This window comes from Tachypleus tridentatus, chromosome 7 (genome assembly GCF_004210375.1).
Source record: "Tachypleus tridentatus isolate NWPU-2018 chromosome 7, ASM421037v1, whole genome shotgun sequence".
Classification (NCBI taxonomy): Eukaryota; Metazoa; Arthropoda; class Merostomata; order Xiphosura; family Limulidae; genus Tachypleus; species Tachypleus tridentatus.
This window is the reverse complement of record NC_134831.1, coordinates 129969359-129989989: the sequence shown is the minus strand read 5'-3', so window position 1 is coordinate 129989989 and position 20631 is coordinate 129969359. Positions and strand designations below refer to the sequence as shown.

Below are 20631 nucleotides of genomic sequence, written 5' to 3'. Positions count from 1 at the left end.
TAATGTTATGTGCAATAATAAAAGTATTTCAACATTTTGAGAATTATTTTGAGAAAGTTTTGAATACATTATACTGAATTGAGAAAATTTAATAATACGGATTTTATTAACTTATTCTTTAGGAAAATAAAATGCATAATTTTAAAAATACATTCGTGCCTAATTATATTTCCTTGCGTTAAAACTGGGCGTTTTCATGAAATATGTAGTCAATCAACGGCTTACGTTGTTACATTAGATAGAACTGGAACAACTTAACTGGCGTGATAAACAAAGTTGGGGTCGGTAATTAATTTTAGTTACTTTTAATGCTAGTTATAAATTAATTTTTGAATTCATTATTTTTTTTATAGAAATAGTAATGACACTTCTTAGAGAACTTATACAATTCTAAATGTAATCTATTACATGTACTAAACATAATTATGATGTTCCTTTAAAATAAGTTTCCAAGAACATTTTTAAATAGTGATAGTAAACATATCAATATGTAACACTATTAATACAGTTCCCAGTTACGGTCCCGCATGGCCAGATAGTTAAGTCACTCGACTCATAACCCGAGGGTGGGAGGTTCGAATTCACCGCCACACCAAACGTGCTCGCCCTTTCAGCCATGGGGGCGTTAAAACGTCACGGTCAATCACACTATTTGTTGGTAAAAGAGTTGGTGGTAATGGCTATTCATTTTTTCTTTAGTTTACACAGCTAAATTAGGGACGGCGAGCGCATGTAGCCCTCGTGTAGCTTTGCGCGAAATTCAAAAACAAATCCCCCGTACCGAAATTGAGTTTTTAAATTATTGTGGGCACAGCATAGATAGCCTAGATAACAGAGCGCTGGTATGTGTATATACACAAATTATGCTTCCATTTTTGTATTAAGTTGAAATCATGAGTTACAAGCTTTGTTCATGAACATTATCACAGTTACGTTGTACTACAACACAATCATTTTATTTATTATTTAAAAAAAGGCAAAAAATAACACGTCATCAGACACCAATTAGTTTAACGTGACTTTGTTACAGCCATTGAAGATGAATTTAACAAACAATAATCACTTATTTTCTAATCAGTATTGTTTGTTTGTTTTGATTTCGCACAAAGCTACTCGAGGGCTATCTGTGCTAGCCGTCCCTAATTTAGTAGTGTAAGACTAGAGGGAAGACAGCTAGTCATCACCACCCACCGCCAACTCTTGGGCTACTCTTTTACCAACGAATAATGGGATTGACCGTCACTTATAACGCCCCCACGGCTGAAAGGGCGAGCATGTTTGGCGCGACGGGGATGCGAACCCGCAACCCTCAGATTACGAGTCGCACGCCTAAACACGCTTGGCCATGCTGGGCTCTAATCAGTAACATTACAGTCAAGTAAAACACCTCATCATAGTTTTACTTATTTCAACGATTAGAAGCAATACGTGTTTAGCACCGTGATAACCTTCAACCATGGCATCATTTTTATCGTTCAGCTTCAGTAAAACAAGTCACATCTGCTTATATCGGACAAAAAAAAAACCGGCAAAATTGCCGTTAACTTGAATTGTATCGGAAATTAATACAACAGGACGTTCGACTCGCAAAGTGCGAGTCGCTGGTTCGAATCCCATTACTGATCATGTGTGCCCTTTCGGGTATGAGAGTATTATAATGTGACGGTCAATCCCATTATTCGGCGATAAAAGAATTTATCTCAATTGTCAGTGATGGTCGATAATGTGTATTCACTCTCTCTCTGTTCTATCACTTCAAAATCAGGAACGGCTCGCGCAGATAGCTCTGAAGTAACTTTCTGCGAATTTCAACTATAGAAACAATCGATATAATATCTTCCACCCAAACACATTTATATCTTCCTTCAAAATTGTAAACAAAAGAAAGATACAATGATTTTCAGGAGAAAAAAAAATCATAGCACAGTAAATGAAATGGAGGATGGCTCCCCTGGTGATCAGAGTGTAGATAACTTCATTTCCTATTGACTAACCAGCAAACAGGAGAACTTGTGAGCGAACACCTGCACAGACATCTCAGTGTGTGGTTTTAAACCTAACAAGAAACCAGTTATTAAAACATCATTCATCAAATTCTAGTTCGTTAAAACATATACTTTAATTCATCTTACATATTTTACTTCCTTTAATAAAAGTTGCAATGCCCTCGAAAAGTGAACTTTGTAAAAAACAAGTAAGATAATTAACTAAAGCTTTGTATGTGCAACGCAGTGCTTCATACTTGTATGTTCAATGTGTTTCTTTTTTTATTATTTATTTTAAAGCTACACAATTAAATATCCGTGGTCCGCTCTCCTCGGGTACTGAAATCCAGTTTTTAATCGTTATAAGCCCCCTGATTTACTGATGAGCCACCTCGGACATTAAATACAAATATATCAAAGTGTGATGTAGCATTTGTAATGATATAACAATCCAGAAATATTGTTGGTTTTACAATGCGAACAACATAACCAGTTATACTACACGCAGTTTCATTCTTTAAATGTAACTACATGTATATCAAGCTACACAATGGGATATCTTCGTTCTGACCCCTACGGGTATCGAAACACGGTTTTTAGCATTGTAAGTGCGCAGACATAACGCTGTACCAATGAGGAAGGAGGAAATATTTGTTGCGAATCAACAGACATAAAGTGCCTGAATGCTATTTAGAAGAACTAGAGGGAAGATAACTGGTCAGCCCCACCCATTGCTAAGTCTTGGGTTACACTGATAGTGTGATATACTGCCATATGTACTGGCATCCATGAGAAACTTAGCTTTTCCATAATATTACCAGACTTCACGCTTACGTCATCTGAAAAGAAGTGACAGACTTTTCGAACAGTAGCTCTCAAATTAGGTTGAGCTCATGACCCATTTACTCAATGAAAACAACAATAACAGCATTTGTATTTCGTATTAATGGCAAAGCTACAAAGGCTGCCTGTTGTCACCCTGAACTGTTGACCAGAAGGAAGGCAGCCCTGTCAATGGCACCTTATCTGCAGTCATCTACACCAAGAAATTGTTTGTTATGTAATAATATACCACAGCTTAAAGCGTACAGGATTTTTTTTTTATATCACATTGATTCTAACCACACTCTCCAGATCTGAAATCCAGATTTACTACCTGCTAAATAGCTTTAGTGTAAAAGAAAAGTCTGGGCAGATAAATAACTACTAAACAGTTAACCTATTATATACTGTTAAAGTCTGTTTGCGTCCCCTTCACATATCCTCTAAATACTTAATCAAAAGATAAACTATTATATGTTGTCAAAGTCTGTTTGTGATCCATTAACATATCCCCTAAATATTTACTAAATGGATAAACTATACCATACTGTTAAAGTCTGTTCGCAACCCCCTTCACGTATCCTTCAAATACTTACTAAATAGGAAAACTATTATATATTTTCAAAGTCTGTTCGAGACCCCTTCACATATCCTCATGATCCACGTTTTGAGTCATGACTCTTGGGTAAAGAAGCACTATTTCAGAATATTATTGTATTGTAAGTTGCGGCTTTCACAGTAAGAAGTTGAAGGTTCTTTACCGTTAAAACGTAGATATTTCACATTGATATCGCTTCAGTGTTCAAAGCGCAGTACCAGTTTTTGGTTGTTTTTTTTTATATTTTCCTTACTGGTTTCTTTTCAATTTCGCACAAACCTACACGAGGGATATCTGCGCTAGCCGTCCCTAATTTAGCAGAGTAATACTAGAGGGAATGCAATTAGTCATCACCACCCACCGCCAACTCTTGTGATATCCTTTTACCAACGAATAATGGGACTGACCGTCACATTACAACGCCCCAACGGCTGAAAGGGCGAGCATGTTTAGTGCGACGGGGATTCGAACCCGTGACTTTCAGATACTGGTCCAGTGCCTTAATCACCTAGTCATGCCGGGCCATTATCCTTACTGTAAAAACTTTAACTTGTAATAAATGTTACTTATAATAAGTTATTCAGCGCTAAACAAAACCGTTTTAGTATATCCACACCAATGCGATTTATTCGGAGAAGTGTTCAGAGCAAGAATGTTCTTGATGAAGAGAAACCGACTTGAACTAAAAATGTATCTCAGAACGGCTGGTGTGGGTATTAACATATTTACAAATAAAGCAGAGAGCAATGTCTCGACCCTCCTAGATCATCTTCAGGTTATTGTTTGTTTGTTTGTTTATTTGAATTTTCGCACAAAGCTACTCGAGGGCTATCTGTGCTAACCGTCCCTAATGTAGCAGTGTAAGACTAGAGGGAAGGCAGCTAGTCACCACCACCCACCGCCAATTCTTGGGCTAATCTTTTACCAACGAATAGTGGGATTGACCGTCACATTATATCGCCCCCATGGCTGAAAGGGCGAGCATGTTTGGCGCGACGGGGATGCGAACCCTCAACCCTCGAATTACGAGTTGCACGCCTTAACACGCTTGCCCATCCAGACCCAGATCTTCAGGTTAACAAAGAGAGTTTGCAAACATAAACAAACGCAAAATTAGAGAAGCCTTACTTATACAACAACTAACACCAAAATTAAACCAATATAAAGGAACACCTTTATACCTATACTAATTCATGACCTAACATCTAAATGCAACGCCCTCTACAATCCCGTATCCATTTACACTCTCATCTCGAAGACATGTGCCCGGCAACGTTCAGCTGCAAACTGTCTATTAGATAACCTGACGAGGGTCGAAACGTTGTTCTCTGCTTTATCTGTAAATGTGTTTAATACCCATACCAGCCAATTAGAGAAATAATGTATAACCTGGAATAAAGATTATTTGATAATCGCACCAAACGTTGTTGCTTTGGTGCAGGCGTGGAGTCGATTAAAACGAAGAAGTCCGTAAAAGCGTTTCAAATAAAACTTTGACAAAACCTTTTCCTTGTTTCTCATGCATTTAAACTGTTTTAGACAAGATAAACGTTTTTCGAAGTGGGAGCGCGGTCCTCCTAGAGGCCGCAATACTTTTTCTGACGAGCCACCAAAATAAGGGCCCAAAGTAAAGATGCTGAATCAGTTTTTATTCTAAATAAACAATAAGCCGATCAAGGTTTCTACTGTATTAATTATGTGATACAGTATGTCGAAAGGAGATGCTGTTGTTTTTACTAGGACACTGTGTTAAAATTATAGGTGGGCTCCTCAAACTTTTTTCTTCACATCAAGGGAGCCTCAGAGTTTGAGAACTGCTGACTAGGATCACAAACTTTTTGTTTTGAAATTTGCGCAAAGCTACACGAGCACTATCTGCGCTAGCCATCCCTAATTTAGCAGTGTACAACTATAGGGAAGACAGCTAGACATCACCACTCACCGCAAACTCTTGGACTACTCTTTTACCAAAAAAATAATGGGATTGACTATTATATTATAACGCTCTCGCGGCTGAAAGGGCAAGCATGTTTGGTGTGACGGGGATTCGAATCCGCTACTCTAAGATTACGAGAGGATTGCTTTATCCACTTGACCATGTCGGGCCAATTGTGTTTCTTACGGCAATGATTGTTTCTTAGATTTCATATAAAGCTACTCGAGAGCTATATGCGCTGTCTAATTTAGCAGAGATGGACAAAAAGAAATGCAGCTTTTTAACATCACCTTCTGTCAAATCTTAGGCTACTCTAAACATAAAGGTGGGTTGTACTTCACATTATAACGTCCTCACGGCTATAAAAGCAAGTGTATTCTGTAATACTATTGGAATTTTCATATTGCAGCTTTTAAGTTAGCGCTAGTACTGTAAGGTCATGTCAAAATATACGGTGACGTACAAAATTGTTTTCTCTGCATTAAAGTTCAGTTACTGATGTTTCACAGATCTTTAAAGTTTCATCATTTTAATAACATATGAGAATGTTTTGTATTTTAATGTCATATCTTAATAACTCGTTTCTTTCCTGATAGGTATGGCTGTGGATGTTCTTTTCCTTGTTTTTGGTCAGCATGCTGATTTATGCTGTGAACCGTCAAGTTAATCACGTGACGATACCTTATCCTCAAAATCAGATTGAACTGTTCAGTCAGTGGTTTCGACCTCTGTGGTATAACATAGGTGCACTTCTGCAACAAGGTAAGTTACGGTCTATACTTAAAACAACAGGGCTATCATTATTAATTTGAAGTTATTACAGGGTTGCAATTTGAAAATTTATTTACTTTGCTAAATGCCTTTTTACCAATCTTTTTGTGACCAAGAAATGGAAGTTAACTTTTAGATACAGTAATGTCTATTAGGGTACAACATAATTTCTTTACGTATGAATAAGGCGCTACAACCGCTTCCTGATTTATCAGCAAACATAAAAATTACTGCCTTCGTCAAGCAGACGTGTTTGTACTGTCATTCAGATTTTTATGCACTATTGTTTATGGGTGTAAGAACAAAATATTTTGTCATTCTTTCCATTTTATGAATCAAATTCCTCCACGTCATTATAGAATGTAAATTTTAACACTATGGTAATGTTGCATTGATCCATGTTTATTGAATGAGATAGGATGAGAATACTTATCATTCTGTAGAATTTCCATATACTTGTAGCAAGGGTCTACGGATTTACAACGCTAAAATCAGGGGTTCGATTCCCCTCGGTGGTCTCAGCAGATAGTCCAATGTGGCTTTGCTATAAGAAAAGACACACTTGTAGCAAGGGCATGTCATCAGGATTCTGTTTGAATGAATGTACTGATCAAATTTAAGGTCTGAAATTATTGTAATGGTACCTCATACAGTATTTTAACCATATAGAAATAATCTGATAAAAAACTAGCATATGGTACCCGTATTTTCTGGAAGAAATGAGTCTTATAGCTCTCCCAAAATAAGCCTTGATAAAAACAACACAGAACACTAAATATTAAGTTTCGTTCTCATGCCACCGCCCAAAAAGCGCAGAGAATTGCCAGTAGAGTAGAGAGTTTGTATAAAAAACGTGATGACAGATTGCTACAGACTTGAAATGCTCCTCAAACACAGTCAAGTACAACCTAGATTGTAAGACTGAGACAAGTAAGTCTGAAAATAGAAAAGCAAGAGGTAAATCACCTAAAGTCAATGATACTGATGTTGAGTATCTTTGTTTATGTACCATTTGGAACAGAAGGAAGACTGATACTGGTCTCAAGCATGATATAAACAACCATGTACCAAATTACAGACAAATATCCAGATCTACAGTATGAAGAAGACTTAACATAAATGGAACATTTGGTCACGTAGCAGTTTAAAACAAACCTTTACTTCTATTCCAAATATTGTCAAGAGACTGAAATTGTCAAAGAGGCTGAACTAATGATGATTGTAAAAGGGTGTTATGGACGGAAGAGTCCACGTTTAAAATATTTGGTTCAAAGTGTAGGGTGTATGTCCGGCAGAAAAAAAAAGAAAGATACTTATCGCAATGCATAGCCCATAATGTGAAGCATGGGGAAGACAATGTATTGGTTTGGGTGTGTTATGTCTGCTAAGTCGACAGAAGATAGTTGCAAAAGAGATGGAATAATGGGCCAACGTACGTACCATTAGGTACTGATCCGTCATTATAAACACAGTGGATTTTATATCATTAAAAAAAGAATAATGACTCCAAACACTCATCCATCCTATGCAAAAATTACCTAGCTAAGAAAGAAGCTGTTGGAGTCATTCAAATAATGCAATGGATCCAACAGAGCCCCAATCTCAACCCAATCGAACAGATCTGGAATTTGATAAATCAAAATCTTGACAAATCAAAAGCGACTTCCAAAGAGACTTTATGGGATTGTATTGGGGATATTAACAGTAAAATATCAAAGGACACTTTGATTAAATATGTTGCAACAGTACCTCAAAGACTGTCGGCAGTTATTAAAGCAAAAGGGAAGCTCACAAAATATTAACTGTTTGCTAAACTCAAGCACTTATACTGAGTTTCTGTTGTGCTAAATATGAAGATTAATTTTTGATGTTTCATTTATGATTTACCTCTCCTTGTTCTTTAAAATTCAAAAAATATAATTTTTTTACTTTTATATAATTCACTATATATATAATTTTATATAATAATTTATATAATTTTATATAATTAACTTTTATATAATTTATATATTCAAAAATATAATTTTTTACTTTTCCCTAACACTTTTGCACAGCTTTGTAGTTTTTCAAATGAGTATTTTTAATACTGTATTATATTATGTCATACTACAGTAAATTATTACCAAAGAACTATCCTTTAATTCACGACAATAAACAGGGTAGCCAAAAGCTATCCTTCCTAATTTAAAAGTTAATAATTAAATAACTAAGAAAATACAATCGTACAGTTTTAAACATCTTACAGCTCAACTCAAGCAGGTTTTCTTTTCTTTTTTTGTTTCTTTTATCACTCCAATGGGAAGTGCTACCCTGTCAAATGGTAACCGTGCAAGAAAATGTTTAATGTGTCATTTGGCTTGCAGAAACTACGTCAGTGAAGGTAGCGTAGCGTAATTACAGAAGCCAATACAGGAAAGAAGTTTGGGGGTATGTTAAAGATATCGTATAACATACCACTGTACCAAGCATCAAGGAGCTAAAGTTCAGAATAACGGACGTAATCGCCACTGGAACTGTAGACTTGTTGCAGCGAACGTGGACTGACATTGAAATTGGTTAGACTAACAGTGCACATGTAGAGATCTACTGACATATCAATAAAAACTGTTTAAGTTTGGCTGCAAGCTGTTGAAACTGCATGGCTGTATTTCCATAGTTAGTCGATTATTAAAATTGAAATTCGGAAAATAATTCTGGACTACCCTGTACTTAACCCTAACAAAACAAAGGATTTTATACTTTATTTTGCAAGCTTAAGTCTACGTAAAAATGCTAAAGTGACTTCCAAATGCATGTTTTGTAGATTATGAAACTGATCACCATTACGAATATTTTAAGACTTATGAACCTGTTTTTTACATGCTGACGACATTATGGACACTATATTCTCTACATAGGTGGATTCATTCCCTTATTACATTCATCGCGGATTTTGCTGATGGCTTGGCTACTGGTAGTTTTAGTGGTTATGAATCTTTACAAAGGAACGTTAATAGCTTTTCTGACGATTCCTAAGACGTATAAATTCGCCGACAGCTTGGAGGAACTTGCTTCTCAGAATATGATCAAGTGGACCTTTCTGAGGAACACGGCCTATGAGGCACTATTTAGTAAGGTAAGAAGTGAAGAAAAGAAACCAAAACCCAGATGATACATTAGGAAGTAACTAATTTCCATTTGTACACAAGAATAAAAAGTTTGATAAAACTTAACGTATCCATATTATTTAGTTAAAAATAAGACGCTCAATGGCACACCAGTAAGTCTGCGGACTAACACCGCTAGAAACCGAGTTTTGATACCAGTGGTGGGCAGAGCACAGATAGACAATTGTACAGCTTTGTGCTTAATTCCAAACAAAGAAGCAAAAATTAAAATGATTCAAGTTTGTGTACCTTTCCAATGAGAAAACACTGGAAACACCAGTGAACTTTAGCAAGATAACACATTTAAATTCAAATTTGGTGTCAGTACGTTATGATTTTATTATAGTTTTTAGACAATATATGAGTTTATGGTACTATCTTTTCTGTTAAAGGCTGCAATTTGAAAGCTTTCGATGACTGTAAGTGTGTGTGTGTGGAATTCACTAATTACAGAAGTTTAACACCACAGGGCAGTCATCCATTGAAGCCTGGGGCTCTGTACGTTTAGTGTCTTTCTGTTGAAACTGGAAATAGTGAGTTGAAAACGTTACTGAATAGATAATACACTTTTCTGCTACTCAATAACAACAGCGAAAATACATAATAATATCCTTGACTTTCTCTTTTGCATGGCCCGACAAGGGCATATGGTTAGGGTTCTTGGTTTGGTTTCTTTAGAATTTCGCGCAAAGCTACACGAGAGTTATCTGCGCTAGCCGTCCTTAATTTAGCAGTGTAAGACTAGAGAGAAAGCAGCTACTCTTTCACCAACGAATAGTGCGATTCACCGTCACATTATAACGTCCCTACGGCTGAAAGGAGGAGCATAGTTGGTACGAACGGGATTCGAACCCACGACCCTCAAATTACGAGTCGAGCGCCTTAACCACCTGGCCATGCCGGACCCCCTTGAGTTCTTGACTTGCAATCTAAACATCAAGTGCTCGAATATCCGTCCACCAAACATGCTCGTCCTTTCAGCCATGGGGATTTTGTAATGTTACGGTCATTCTCACTATTCTTTGATAAAAAGAGTAGGTTAAGATTTTTTGGCGGTGGGTGGTGATGATTAGCTGGATTCCTTTGATCTTTCACTGGTAACTTAGGAACGTCTAGCGTGGATATCCCTCGTGTGGCTTTGCGCAGAATTCAAATCAAACCACTCTGTTTCACAAAATAGAACATCGACAAGTGTGTTGCTTATGAAATACATTTCCTTTTCCTGAGTGTAAGTTGCATTCATTTGAAGCTACTTAAAAATTGTAAAATCACAAACAAATAAGCTGTAGTATATTTGAATTCTTTTTTATATATATATCTAAATTTTAATGGGTTCTCATTGTTTGTTAAACTATTTCAAATACTTGTATGCTTGAAATTAATGGTACGAATTTCTACAAATAAAAAAAATCATAAGCTTTTTCTTCTGATTTAAAAAAAAACAAATTTATTAATACGAGATCAGGAAACACCTATAATCTTCTAAATAGATGGTTACTTAATATTATTTATCTTAAATATGAAGTCATAGTTTGGCTTCTTCTAGTGCATCTATCTACTGTACTTGAAGATTTATATACATAATTAAATATTACATTATTCATTCACTTTCAATGCATTACTTATGCCAATTTTGTAGAAGTAGTAAATTAAACGGTTTTGGTTTCTTTTAAATTTGCACAAAGCAACCTGAGGGCTATCTGCGCTAGCCGTCCCTAATTTAGCAGTGTAAGACCAGAGGGAAGACAGCTAGTCATCACCACGCACCGCCAACTCTTAAGCTACTCTTTTACCAATGAATAGTGTATTGACCGTCATATTATAACGCTCCTACGGCTGAAAGGGCGAGCATAATTGGTGCAACGTGGATTCGAACCCGCAACCCTCAGATTACGAGTCGAACGCCTTAACCACCTGGCCATGCCGTGCCAAATTGAATGGAATTTTAAGTATATATATATATATATGTGTGTATGTTTGCTTTTCAGCCAACGTTACTAAATGGGTTATATAGATTTTCAGCCAAACGTTACTAAATGGGTTATATAGATTATGCTCGTGAGAATGTCGAAATGCAATTTCCATCGTTTTCAGCTCTCATACATTTCAATGAGTAACAGGTGGGAAATATATACATATTATTTCCATTTAAAATACCTACTGCACCATTTATGCCAAGCAAAAGACAAAAGGTCTCACATGGACTTGTGGTTAGCGTTATCGTTCTGTGAGTCCAAAAATTTAAGGTTCTTGACCAGTTGCCGTACAAACACACTCTGCACCTTGTGGTCGTAGTAAGCGCCAAATGCTTCAGTTCGATTAAATGAGAATAACCCAAATGTTGGCAGACGTACTGTTGATTAATACTTTGCCTCTAATTTAGTAGCTCGTATTTCGGGGACGACCATGCGCAGGTAGTCCTTCTGTAGATATGTGTGACGTTCTGAATCAAACAAACACAGCACAAGAGTCAAATGTAGCTGTTAACCCTATAAGTTCAGTATTTGCTACAGACGTTTAAACTCTCTAACCAGCTTTTTACTCTTTCACTCTACACGTTTATTTGTAATTAGGTACCAAGGGACACAGCGTATTATGTGTTATCTGCCCACTACGGGTATCGAAACCAGGATTCTAGCGTTATAAGTTCGCAGACATACCGCTGTGCCACTGGGGAGCCACTTTACACGTAATCATTATCATTGTGCATTTATACATATTACTAACCAGTAGATTATAACGACCTAAATACCCAGATTGAAATGAAATTATGCGAGTATTCACTAATTAATTATATTTAAATGAAGCTTAAGGGCTTGTGTATATTAAACGACTAAAATCTGCAGCCAGTACAGAGAAAATTTGCATGGAATAGAAACGAGGTTAATGAGATACATATCAGAACAAAATGGATTAGAGAGAAATAATTTAACCTGTATGACGTAAGAAGAGTATTTAAAAGAAAATTTCATAACATACAGGAAATCCAACTTGCATGAAAGTTAGAATATAACCATTATTGATGAATAAATGTCGTGATAACATTTTACAATTAATCGGTATTGGATAGGCGGAACACCAACAAATCTTTCCATGTATTGAAACCGGTAGCTACTGCTATTAATCCATCATATAAGCCTATTATTATACACTAAACTATTTCTAGGTAACAAGTAGCTCAACCAGTACCTCTCGGATAACAAATAAACGACTTGATTTCCTAAATGAATCATTATTACGTAAGAAACCAAAAATAAAACAAAAAAAGGGCTCGCCATCTAAAAACATCACATTTTCCTTTGTTTACATATTCTATACATTCTCATGATGGTAATTAAAATTCACATGCAACTTCGACATTGAGAAAGCAAAACCACACCAAATTAATCAATTATTAATATACTAATTTTAATAAAACACAGAAGATTAATCGTCTTTATAAAATTTATTTACTTGGTTCATTCAGTGTCGTATAACCGAAAGTGTTAACCTACTGAATGTTTAACACCACTTTATATGGTTTGTGGCACATTTCCGACTACTACTATTACGAAATTGAGGAAATACGTCACATTTTAAAAGATATAAAGCCAAGAACACAAAAATCTGAAGCTGAGACCATAATATTTTCTTTTAAAGTAGAAAACTCAAACTATAAAGCTTCGAGAGGCAGAAGTGTGTTCCAAAACTACAGGGCAGGCCAATCAGGAGTGTTGTCATCGTTCGCAAAGCGAGGACTATTAGCCATTGCAATAAAGATGAACATATCTCCTGGCCTACCACGACTAGATAATAAAAAAGGATTTTAAACTAACGAATGTTCAAAAGCCAAAAGCTCATGAACTTCAAGCTAGAGATGTTTTAATAAGAAAGACGGCAGAAGAAAGTGGAACGAAGGAACTTCTTCAAACACATTATTAGCAAGTCTACTTATGTAATAGCTATTAGTTTTTATTTTGTGACTTTAATGTGCTTAAAAACATGATTAGGAAAGCCATCATCCATGCAAAGTAGGTCAGACGTGGCCAGGTGATTAAGGCACTTGACTAGTAATCTGAGAGTCGCGAGTTCGAATCCCCGTCACATCAAACATGTTCGCCATTTCAGCCGGGGGGAGGTTATAATGTAACGATCAATTCCACTATTTGTTGACAAAAATGCAGCCCAGGAATTGGCGGTGGGTGGTGATGGCTAGCTGCTTTTCCTCTAGTCTTACACTGCAAAATTAGGGATGCCTAGCGCATAACGACTAGCTTTACGCAAAATTCAAAACAAACCAAACCATGCAAAGTAGAGGGTATATGAAGAGTTTTCTAATACAAATATGTGTGTGTGTGTGTGTTATAAAATCGAGCTTCTATTCTTTGAATAAACTTTGTTGGAATTAAAAACTGAACAATCATGGCCATTAGCTTACAACGAAAGAAGTAACTCCAAAGTCACCACAGGACCTTATAAAGAGCGGTCAACATTTTTATTATAATATACACTTTTCTTACAAATTTAAAGCTTAAGTATATCCTTTAAGAATGTAAAAGGCAACAGGTTACAATAAATAATGTTGTGTACATCATTAAACCTAAACTCAGTAACTCCATAGCGTAGTAAAAAGCGAGCTATATTGAATCCTCATAATTTAAATAGTTGGTCACAATTGCTCCAAAATAGAAATTTATTTGTTTGTTTTATACTGAAGCCACATTGGACTATTTGCTGGGTCTACCGCAGAGAATCTCACCCCAGGTTTAAGCGTTGCAAGTTCCCCGGTGAGACAGTGGTAAGTCTACTGATCATAATATACCTTCAGATTTGCAGGTAACGTTTGCCGAGAGTATCTCGATTAGCTCAGCACAAATTACAACCTCAGGTGCTTCAGGGGTAAGTTTGAAAGCTTATACCCCTCAAAATGCTGGGTTTGATTTTGAAATGTACAAAACGCGAATAGCCAATTGCATGGTTTCGCGCTTAGAACAAACAAACGAAGCGAATTTCACATTTGCTCCACGTGTCCTGTTTAAAATGGCTCTTACTTTCAGAATTCGGATTCAGAGGTAATGAGGAAAATTGGAAAGCCTTTCGAGGAAAACCCAGAAGAGTTTGTCAGTACTTCTAAAGAAGGAGTGGAAAGAGTTTTAAGTGGTCAATACGCATTTATCAAAGAAAAATCTTATCTGGAAGCATCGATTGAAGAAGATTTTCACTTATCAGGACAGTGTCGATTTTCTCTTGCAAAGGAAGAGTTTTATCCAGTTGGCTATGGCTTAGCTCTACAAACCAATTCACCCTATTTGGAACCTTTCAATTTGTTGTAAGTAAAAATAATTAAATAATTGCTTAATACGATATAATATTTAACTTAATTAAGTAATCCTCACTACCAAACATTAAGATTTATTATTAACTTATTTTGTTTCAATTCAGGTAATTTATTTATAAAGATCTATGTTGGATATATATATATATATATTTTACAATTCTAGACTACTGGTCATCGGCAACCCAAACTGCCTGTTCATCTGTCTAACTGTTTATCTCCCTGTCTGTCAACCTATTCTTTTTCACATTGAAAATGAATTAAAATAGTCAGTTTTATACATTATTTATTAAACAGTTCTATTTTAGTATTATATTTCAGCATAACGATAATTTGATAAAATGCCACATACTAAAATTCATTTTATCTACGGCATTCTTTGTGTAGTTGTGGTATTATCTGGGTTAATATTGAACTTTAAGTTTAACATTACAGAGGTTTGAAATTAGAGTTCCACATGTATCATATTAAGTGAATATTGAACCTTTGTAATACTCAGTATAATATCTTTGTTTACTTTAAAGGATGCAAAGAATGATACAGGCAGGTCTACTGGTTAAATGGCACAAGGATTACTTTGACATCAACAACGACTGTGCATCTTTGTCTGAGCCAAAATTAGGCGAACATTCTCTCACTATTACTGACTTAAAAGGAAGTTTCGCTCTCCTAGGAATTGGCTTGTGTTTAAGTGTCTCAGCATTTGTAATGGAAGTTTTCTACCACTGGATAAGGAAGAAGGAAGGTCTCGGATGATTTTAAAGCCCTGGCTAAAATTTATGTGTGATAGTTTCAACTTGTCGTTGTCTAGACCTCTTAAGAGATAGATGTAATAGAAATGTATTGTCCATAACGTCCAGAACAGCGTCTATACAAACCTACTACAAGTACACATTAGGAAAAACTGCATAAAGATCAGTTTAAATAGAAAAAGAATATTAGGAAGTATTACATTTGGAACAATTTATGTATAGAAATACTAGAAAATGTTACATTTGGACCATCTCAGATATAGAAACACTAGGATGGATTACATTTACATCAATTTATATATAGAAATATTAGAAAGGATTACATTTTGATCCAAAATAAATTGCGTTTTGATTAATTCAAATATAAAAACACTAGGAAGAATTACACTTGGATTATTTTATATATAGAAACGTTAGAAAGGATTACATTGGATTAAGTTATACATGCATGGATATATATATATATATAATCATTAGAAATGTCAATATTGTAATGAACCTAGATAAATAGACATTAAGAATGATTACATTTGAATCAATTTATATATATAAGCATTTGGATTAACTTATGTATACACACACACACACACACACACACACACACATATATATATATATACTGAGAAAGAGAGAAACATAAGAAAGGACATTATTGTCACGAATCTAGATGTAGAAACATTAGAAATGATTAAAACTGGATGGAACATTTGTATATAGTAACATTAGAAATAATTACATTTCGAACAGTTTATATATGTAGAAACATCAGGAAAGATTACATTTGGAACAATTTATGTATAGAAGCATTAGAAAGGATTACAATTGGATCATTTTATATACAGAAACATCAAGAGGGATCATGTTTGGAATAGTTTATGTATAAAAACATTAGAAAGGATTAAAACTGGAATAATTTGTACATAGAAGTATTAGTAAAGCTTACATTTGGATTGACTTGTATATATATATGGAGAAAGAAAAAAACGTTAGAAAGGGCAATATTGTTATCAATTTCTATATATACACATTAGGAAGGACAATATTGTTATCAATTTCGATATATACACATTAGGAAGGATTACTTTTGGATTAACTTATAACCCACTCACACATATGAAGAAAAAAGAAAGATTAGAAACAATAATATTGTAATGAGCTTCGATTTAAAAATATTTGGAAAATTTACATTTAAATCAGTTTTATTGAGAAACATTAGAAAGATCTGTATTTGAATTAATTTACGTATAGAAACATTATAAAGGACTACATTTGGATCAATGTATATATATATATATAGAAATATTAGGAAGGATTACATTCGGATAATATTAGCCAAAAAATATAACAATAACACGTTTGGATAAATTATCAAAGATATATTTTTGACTGAGTTAAAACCCTGATTGAGAAAATATAGTTTAGTATTCAACAAGCATATTAGAAATCATGTTTCGTTACTTTGAAATGTAATCGGCTTTAGTTGAATAAAAGCAAATTGTATTTTGTAGAACTTTCCAAAAAGAAGACGTCTAATGTCTAACAAAAGGGAATCCTCAATAGCCGCGTATTTAATTAGATTTCAAATTGGTAAAGAAATAGTGCTATGAGACAAAAATTTGCACTTGAAACAACTCAGAGCCATTCTACGAACCGCTGAAAAGAGAATTGTCTTGCTTAAAATAATAAAATGGACAATGTTGCTCTCCAAATGACTTCGTTTGAACAATAAAAACGTAAACTTAAATCTGATCGTTTTAGCCTGCAAAACTATATATATAAATATATGTTTATTTATGGTGACTTTTCGTCACTTTTTACTTTTGTTGTTTTTTACGTATTACAATTTCAAATAGCCTAAGACTGAGTTAAATTGTAATTCAGATTTAGAAGTTAAATAAATGTTGATACGCATCCAATTTATGATGCAGATCCGGTATGGCCAGGTGGTTAAGCTTTGCGCAAAATTCTAAACAAACCAAACCAAAACCTAAAGTATAATAAAAGGTAATATATAACTTTGATTTTAGGGATAATTTCAGGCAGTTCGTATGACACCTCAGTTGTGTGACCCAGTTCCATGTGTAACAAGAGTGAAAAATAGTTATTCACCTAAATCGTATTTCTACATCAAGAGCAAAACACATTTTATGTGGACAAATATTTAAATTGTTAATATTACTTAATATAATAGTTTGTTTTGGAATTATCCACAAAGCTACATAAAGGGCTACCTGTGCTCTGCCCACCATGGGTGTCAATACCCGGTTTGTAGCAGTATAAGTCCATAGACATACCACTGTGCCACTCTTAGGGCAAACATGATAGAAAACGAATATTATGTCTGCATATTACAGTTGGCTTATGATGTAAATCTGCTTTAATATTACCCTGTTGAGTGCATACTAAATTATACAACGACACACAAGAATCTTCTCCACAGTCAACTTGAAAAATCTTCAACATGGCGTTGTGATTCAAAGATAGTAAATGTATTGTTAACATACCTTCTGCAGTAAAGTAAGTTGATCTTGAATAGACTTTCTATTAAACCATTATTCTTCAATGAAAATGCAAAAAAAAAAAAACCAAAACCAATTAGCCTTAACAAGCTTAGATACAATACTATCCCAAATAACTTGATGATAGATGTTCAACTGATTAGCTGTAGAGCTTGCGTTCCATGGTTTGCATCCCGTTACTGAAAAACAAAATTATACTCCGGACTTTAGGTCCATGATTGAGTTATAGAAGTGATGTCAAAAACACTTTTTTATTTGACAGGAGTGGTTTAGAAGTTAGCAGTTTGTGCTTTTATCTAATTGTCTTTTCTCTAATATATCATTTCAAAATTAGTGAGGTTTTATCAATGATCCAATAAAATACGTGTTTTCTGCAGTTGCAAATAAGATGAACTTAGAAAACACGTGCTCAGAAAGTCTATTCACATTGCATGAAAAGGAAAGTACTGGTTCAGAATAGCAATGAATTGTCTCTTGTATGCACCAGTATTATACTGCTATCTATTGTGCACCAGTATTATATTGCTATCTATTGTGCACCAGTATTATATTGCTATCTATTGTGCACCAGTATTATACTGCTATCTATTGTGCACCAGTATTATATTGCTATCTATTGTGCACCAGTATTATACTGCTATCTATTGTGCATCAGTATCATACTGCTATCTATTGTGCACCAGTATTATATTGCTATCTATTGTGCACCAGTATCATACTGCTATCTATTGTGCACCAGTATTATACTGCTATCTATTGTGCACCAGTATCATACTGCTATCTATTGTGCACCAGTATTATATTGCTATCTATTGTGCACCAGTATCATACTGCTATCTATTGTGCACCAGTATCATACTGCTATCTATTGTGCACCAGTATCTATTGCTATCTATTGTGCACCAGTATCATACTGCTATCTATTGTGCACCAGTATTATACTGCTATCTATTGTGCACCAGTATCATATTGCTATCTATTGTGCACCAGTATCATACTGCTATCTATTGTGCACCAGTATCATACTGCTATCTATTGTGCACCAGTATCATACTGCTATCTATTGTGCACCAGTATCATACTGCTATCTATTGTGCACCAGTATTATATTGCTATCTATTGTGCACCAGTATTATACTGCTATCTATTGTGCACCAGTATTATATTGCTATCTATTGTGCACCAGTATCATACTGCTATCTATTGTGCACCAGTATTATATTGCTATCTATTGTGCACCAGTATCATACTGCTATCTATTGTGCACCAGTATTATATTGCTATCTATTGTGCACCAGTATCATACTGCTATCTATTGTGCACCAGTATCATACTGCTATCTATTGTGCACCAGTATTATACTGCTATCTATTGTGCACCAGTATCATACTGCTATCTATTGTGCACCAGTATTATACTGCTATCTATTGTGCACCAGTATTATATTGCTATCTATTGTGCACCAGTATTATATTGCTATCTATTGTGCACCAGTATTATACTGCTATCTATTGTGCACCAGTATCATACTGCTATCTATTGTGCACCAGTATTATATTGCTATCTATTGTGCACCAGTATTATACTGCTATCTATTGTGCACCAGTATTATATTGCTATCTATTGTGCACCAGTATTATATTGCTATCTATTGTGCACCAGTATTATACTGCTATCTATTGTGCACCAGTATTATATTGCTATCTATTGTGCACCAGTATCATACTGCTATCTATTGTGCACTAGTATTATACTGCTATCTATTGTGCACCAGTATTATACTGCTATCTATTGTGCACCAGTATTATATTGCTATCTATTGTGCACCAGTATTATATTGCTATCTATTGTGCACCAGTATTATACTGCTATCTATTGTGCACCAGTATTATATTGCTATCTATTGTGCACCAGTATTATACTGCTATCTATTGTGCACCAGTATTATACTGCTATCTATTGTGCACCAGTATTATATTGCTATCTATTGTGCACCAGTATCATACTGCTATCTATTGTGCACCAGTATTATATTGCTATCTATTGTGCACCAGTATCATACTGCTATCTATTGTGCACCAGTATTATATTGCTATCTATTGTGCACCAGTATCATACTGCTATCTATTGTGCACCAGTATTATACTGCTATCTATTGTGCACCAGTATCATACTGCTATCTATTGTGCACCAGTATTATACTGCTATCTATTGTGCACCAGTATCATACTGCTATCTATTGTGCACCAGTATTATATTGCTATCTATTGTGCACCAGTATCATACTGCTATCTATTGTGCACCAGTATCATACTGCTATCTATTGTGCACCAGTATCATACTATCTATTGTGCTAGTATATTGTGCACCAGTATTATATTGCTATCTAATGTGCACCAGTATCATACTGCTATCTATTGTGCACCAGTATCATACTGCTATCTATTGTGCACCAGTATTATATTGCTATCTATTGTGCACCAGTATTATATTGCTATCTATTGTGCACCAGTATCATACTGCTATCTATTGTGCACCAGTATTATACTGCTATCTATTGTGCACCAGTATCATACTGCTATCTATTGTGCACCAGTATTATACTGCTATCTATTGTGCACCAGTATTATATTGCTATCTATTGTGCACCAGTATCATACTGCTATCTATTGTGCACCAGTATTATACTGCTATCTATTGTGCACCAGTATTATATTGCTATCTATTGTGCACCAGTATTATATTGCTATCTATTGTGCACCAGCATCATACTGCTATCTATTGTGCA

At 35.0% G+C, this 20631-nt stretch overlaps 1 protein-coding gene across 1 annotated transcript in view; it reads left to right on the top strand.

The window, feature by feature from the left end:
* LOC143258117 (glutamate receptor ionotropic, delta-1-like) overlaps nt 1-15645 on the top strand; it is a 34366-nt gene extending 18721 nt beyond the window's left edge. Inside the window, exons 8-11 of the mRNA XM_076517133.1 lie at nt 5938-6103; nt 9010-9227; nt 14295-14566; nt 15097-15645. Of these exons, the coding sequence (XP_076373248.1) occupies nt 5938-6103; nt 9010-9227; nt 14295-14566; nt 15097-15328 (888 nt within the window). The 3' untranslated portion in view covers nt 15329-15645. The remainder of the gene's footprint in view (nt 1-5937; nt 6104-9009; nt 9228-14294; nt 14567-15096) is intronic.
* The last annotated feature ends 4986 nt before the right edge of the window (nt 15646-20631 follow it).